The sequence below is a fragment of the Pundamilia nyererei genome, unplaced genomic scaffold (assembly GCF_000239375.1).
Source record: "Pundamilia nyererei isolate P.nyererei 1_Seehausen unplaced genomic scaffold, PunNye1.0 scaffold02920, whole genome shotgun sequence".
NCBI lineage: Eukaryota > Metazoa > Chordata > Actinopteri > Cichliformes > Cichlidae > Pundamilia > Pundamilia nyererei.
The window spans coordinates 1-4,493 of NW_005190321.1; the positions used below are offsets into that span (position 1 = coordinate 1).

General features: G+C 43.8%; 1 protein-coding gene across 1 annotated transcript; it reads right to left on the reverse strand.

Moving 5' to 3' along the window:
* Positions 1–251: 251 nt before the first annotated feature.
* On the reverse strand, positions 252–2,314 carry LOC102211207 (basic salivary proline-rich protein 1-like). Its single transcript, XM_005755756.1, has 3 exons — positions 2,309–2,314; positions 1,490–2,005; positions 252–390 (listed from the first exon to the last, which is right to left on the reverse strand). Exons 1-3 carry the CDS (start codon positions 2,312–2,314, stop codon positions 277–279), a joined length of 636 nt encoding a protein of 211 aa, XP_005755813.1. The 3' UTR covers positions 252–276.
* Between the last annotated feature and the right edge of the window lie 2,179 nt (positions 2,315–4,493).

Genomic DNA, 4,493 nt, shown 5'->3' on the forward strand with positions numbered 1-4,493 from the left:
CCCCAATTTTTGCACATGTCGAGGAGCATGTCAGGTTACATTTCACTGTGTGTTATACTTGTATAACTATGCACGTGACAAATAAAGAACCTTGAACCTTACTTGTTGTTCCTAGAATATTTATATCAGATGACTTAGATGAGATGTTTCACTGTGAACATCTTTTAATGGTGAAATCATTTCCTTTTCACAAGTAACAAAGGACCACATTTGCTGTTTCTTTATCCAGCTGTATTGCCTTCAACCATCACAATAAACACAAAATCTGCCTAATGATCACCTTTCGAGATGGCATAAGGAGGCGGAGCCAGAAGGTCCATTCAGCTCGTTGCCAACGGTGATGACGAGGTTGTGGTCCAGGGGAATCGGGCCACGTGGAGACAAAGACCTCTGTACGAGAAACACAAAAATTCAGCACTAAATCTCTCAGAGTAGAATACCGACAGGACAGCCCAGCGCCTGTGGCACGTAATGGAAAAAACGAACCTTTTCACCATCGGCGTGTGTGACCTGATGGAGATGTTTTATGGCAGCTTTGTGTTTTGTTTGGGGGTTTTTCAGGTTTCTAAGATTCTGATTACTCTACAGCATAGGTGTCAAATTTGGCCCGCAGCCTAATTACATTTGGCCCGCGAAGCCATACCAAATTACTATTAGAGCTGGCCTACTGGTATTATACAGCTAATATATATATATATTGTTTAGTATTAAGCTTTGCTTGTTTCATATTCAGTTTTTCAGCAAAACGTGTTTGAGTCCATAAGAAAAGATTCATTCTTATATCTAGAGGAATAAATATATTTCAATAAATATTAATGTTAGCCCGCGACTTTGTTCCAGTTTTGAATTTTGGCCCACTGTGTGTTTGAGTTTGACACCCCTGCTCTACAGTTTCTAACCTGAGCGTTCCTGAGCTTACAGCGCCAAGTGTGGTGGGAGCAGAGCTGGATTCAGCCAAAGTCCTTCCTGAAGTATCTCCAGGCACTTATTCTGAAGAACTATAATCAACTAGAATTTTACAGGTCACTGGGACATAAACTTCACGGCTGAAACAGCACTTAAACCAAAGTAAGATTTTACAAAGCTCCTTGTCTTGCAAGCTAAATGTCTACCAACATCATTATTACCAACAAACATCCCAACAGTCCTGCTGTTTAGCATACGTGCTCCAGGTGCCCTTTCTTCTGCTCACCTTCAAGGCCCTTCATAACCTGGCTCCTGATCTCTCTGACCGAGTTGTCGGGCAGACACGTTAAACAATAAAACTAAATAATAAACGCGGTACATAAACGCTAATCTCGCGATAAATTGGTCGTTTTTTAAAAGGGGTTTGGTCTAAATCTGATTCCAAACACACTCTTTATAAATGAGAAACAGATATTTTCCCTCTCAGCCGTATCCGTCCCCGCAGACCACCCAAACCGGTGCGTGTGCGGTAACCTGCCCGCTGTCCGGTGTGTTCGGCCCGTTCGGACCTCGGCTCTCTCACCTCTCTCGGCGGACCTCCGGTCCATAACTCCCCGCCGCGGTTGCTGTCTGAGCCCGGGGAAGGGTACCTCCTGCGCGGCGGGGAGCGGCGGTAGGGATCCGGGGGTCCGTGGTCGTGGTAGCCAGAGTGATACGGAGGTCTGGGCCGGCTCCGGTCGTCCCTGTAGCCCGGGGCCGGGTAGGGCCTCGGCGGAGGCGGACCCCGGCCTTCAAAGGGAGGCGGGTAGCCCCCTCTCGGAGGAGGCCGACCGCGGTACATCTCCTTCCGCGGAGGTCCTGCGGCTCCTCGCGGGCACGCTGCGGGAGAGCTGCGGAGGTCACTGAACGAGGAGGACCGAAGTGCAGAGCTCCGCGGATAGATTGCAGCTTTTTCTGCGGATATTCCAATACAAACGGAACTCAGAGCTTTAGCTACGAGCAACACAACGGCCTCCCGCTGCTTCTTCCTCTGCTGCTGCTGCTCACCGACATAAACAGCGCGCAGCGAGCTGCTGCCACCCGCAGGCAGAAACCTGTACTGCACATTAACAGCAGCGCTCTCCTCGGCATCAGTTCTTCAACTCATCTTCCTCTGGGCCTTATTCTCACAGTTTTCATCACAACAGCAGTACAATAAAATATTATATATATCATATCCATCCATGTATTCTTTTGTGCTTATCCAACTCAGGGTTTGGGAGGCTGGGAAGGGTAAACCCTGCCTGCATGTTTCTTTACATCTGTCGTGCACTCTAGAGGTTTCCTGGGTATGCAAATTCTTATACATGAGCCATTTTCACAGAAGCCAATTGGTATGCAAACTGATAGATCAAACACTTGCGTCCATGTTGATAGTATACTTGCACATAAACCACTACATTGGACATTGATGTGTCACTCCATACCCCGCCACCCACTGGTCAGCCAGTGGACATTTGTAAGTGGACATGTAACAAAAAACAAAACTCTTTTAAAAGCATGTTTAAAAAATGAAGTTCAAAAAAAAATTTTTTCTTGCCTGAAGATGAATAAAAATACTTAAGAAAACAATCCTGATTGAGGTTGTCATAATTCATGTATGAAAGAGTTAAATACCCCCCTCCCCAAACTGAGACGCCTACAGATGCATCTGTGACAACAAACTTATGGCAGCTCTTTGGTTTGCACTTGCACAGACTGTGTGACGTTTATGAAATGCATTGTTCACAAAAGTAACATCATCACACTTTTTTTAAAAGAGTCAGAATCTTTATTGTCATTGTGCTTTAAGAACAACAGAAACTGTATCCAAACAAATTCAGTGCAAGTGGCAAGAGAAAAAAAGTATAATAAATAAATAAATAATATAGTATATAGAAGACTGTATATGAGAATGGACAAGGGAAAATATGGTTATTGCACAGTGATTTAATCCTTAGAAAAATATTGTAGAGTTAAGAGTTTGCATTTTCACAGTGGTTTATCCCCGAGTATATTTATTAATGCAACAGCCGGTTTTGGCTTGAAGTGTCCTGCACCGGCTGCCTGAGGGTAACAGCTGGAACAGGTGATGTGCACATTGCCTGCATGTTAAAACATCAGGGCATGCTTTCACATACGAGCTTCTCCCTCCTCGTGGTACCCCTGAGTTTTGTTTTAAGTTTGTTTTCCTTTAAAGCATGGCACGTCTCTCTGCTTTCATCAAACTAAAATGCTCCTCCCAAAGATCCCACCTCATGCCTCTGAATACCAGCTGCTGTTCAGCTTTAAATCTCAGAATAGTTTGGCACTCATCATGTTCCAGTTTTCTAAGAAAAAATTAGGAAATGTGTGAACTAACAGCTGATTCGAGTCTGTCAGTGTGTCCGCATTTCTCAAATTTCTCATGTTTTTGAAGCTGCGGCTGAACTCTGTTTCAACAAATCAAACCGACTCCACACTGGATAAATAAGAAACTGTACAAAGTATTAGTGCAAATAATTAATACAAACTATTATGCAAATTATGATTGGAAAACAGAGCAGGGCACTGGCTTATGACCCAAATGATCTAACAGTGGGTTGTTTCACTGTGTTCATCAGAATGAAAGCCTGGGGGACGAAGCGTCTCTCTGGCAGCTGGTTTTTCATCACAGAGCCAGTTTATTTACTAGTTTGAAACCTGAAAATATAACAGCAACACTTTCCCCTGTAGGTCTGTGAGAGACGTCCTGAGAGTTACGTCTGACTTGTTGGAAATTACTAAGCACATTTGCAGGAAATTAGCTGGAAAATTAGCAGTGGTGGGATTTTGAAAGGTTTTCAAGGGAAACAATGGAAGCAGCAAACTTTCAGCTCATCTTCTCAGGCTGCAGACATCTGTCTGCTTCAGCTTCTGTTTGATGAAATATTCAAACTTATGTTGAATTTCATGAAGGCTCATCTGATCAGCTGTTTCTATTGGATGCTCTGATGCATACTGACTCAGCAGGTAGTTTTCGCTCACCTGATCCATCACAGGTACACAGCAAAAACTAACACTGGAGAGTGTCTATATGGGTCCACCCCTCTGAGTGTTAAATACAACACTGTTGAGTGTTAAATTAACACTTTTGACAGTGTTATATGTTGAAAAGTAACCTAGTCAGTTTTGAAGATTAACAAAGACTAACACTGAGCAGTGCTGATTTTCTAACACTGGAAAATAACTCAAAATGTTAGAAATATTCCAGTGTTAGAAAATCAGCACTGCTCAGTGTTAGTCTTTGTTAATCTTCAAAACGGACTAGGTTACTTTTAAACATGTAACACTGTCAAAAGTGTTAATTTAACACTGGAGTTTTTGCTGTGTACCGTATTTTCACGACCATAAGGCGCACTTAAAAGTCTTAGATTTTCTTCAAAAAGTGCGGCGCGCCCTATGGCGCGGTGCGCCCTATGGCGCGGTATAGCGCGGTGCGCCCTATAGCGCGGTGCGCCCTGTGTGTTGTAAGAAGGACGTAGTAGAGAACACCATGAGAACGTTAAAGGGTGAAGTGTGGGCGTTGATCGTATATACCGGGACAATCG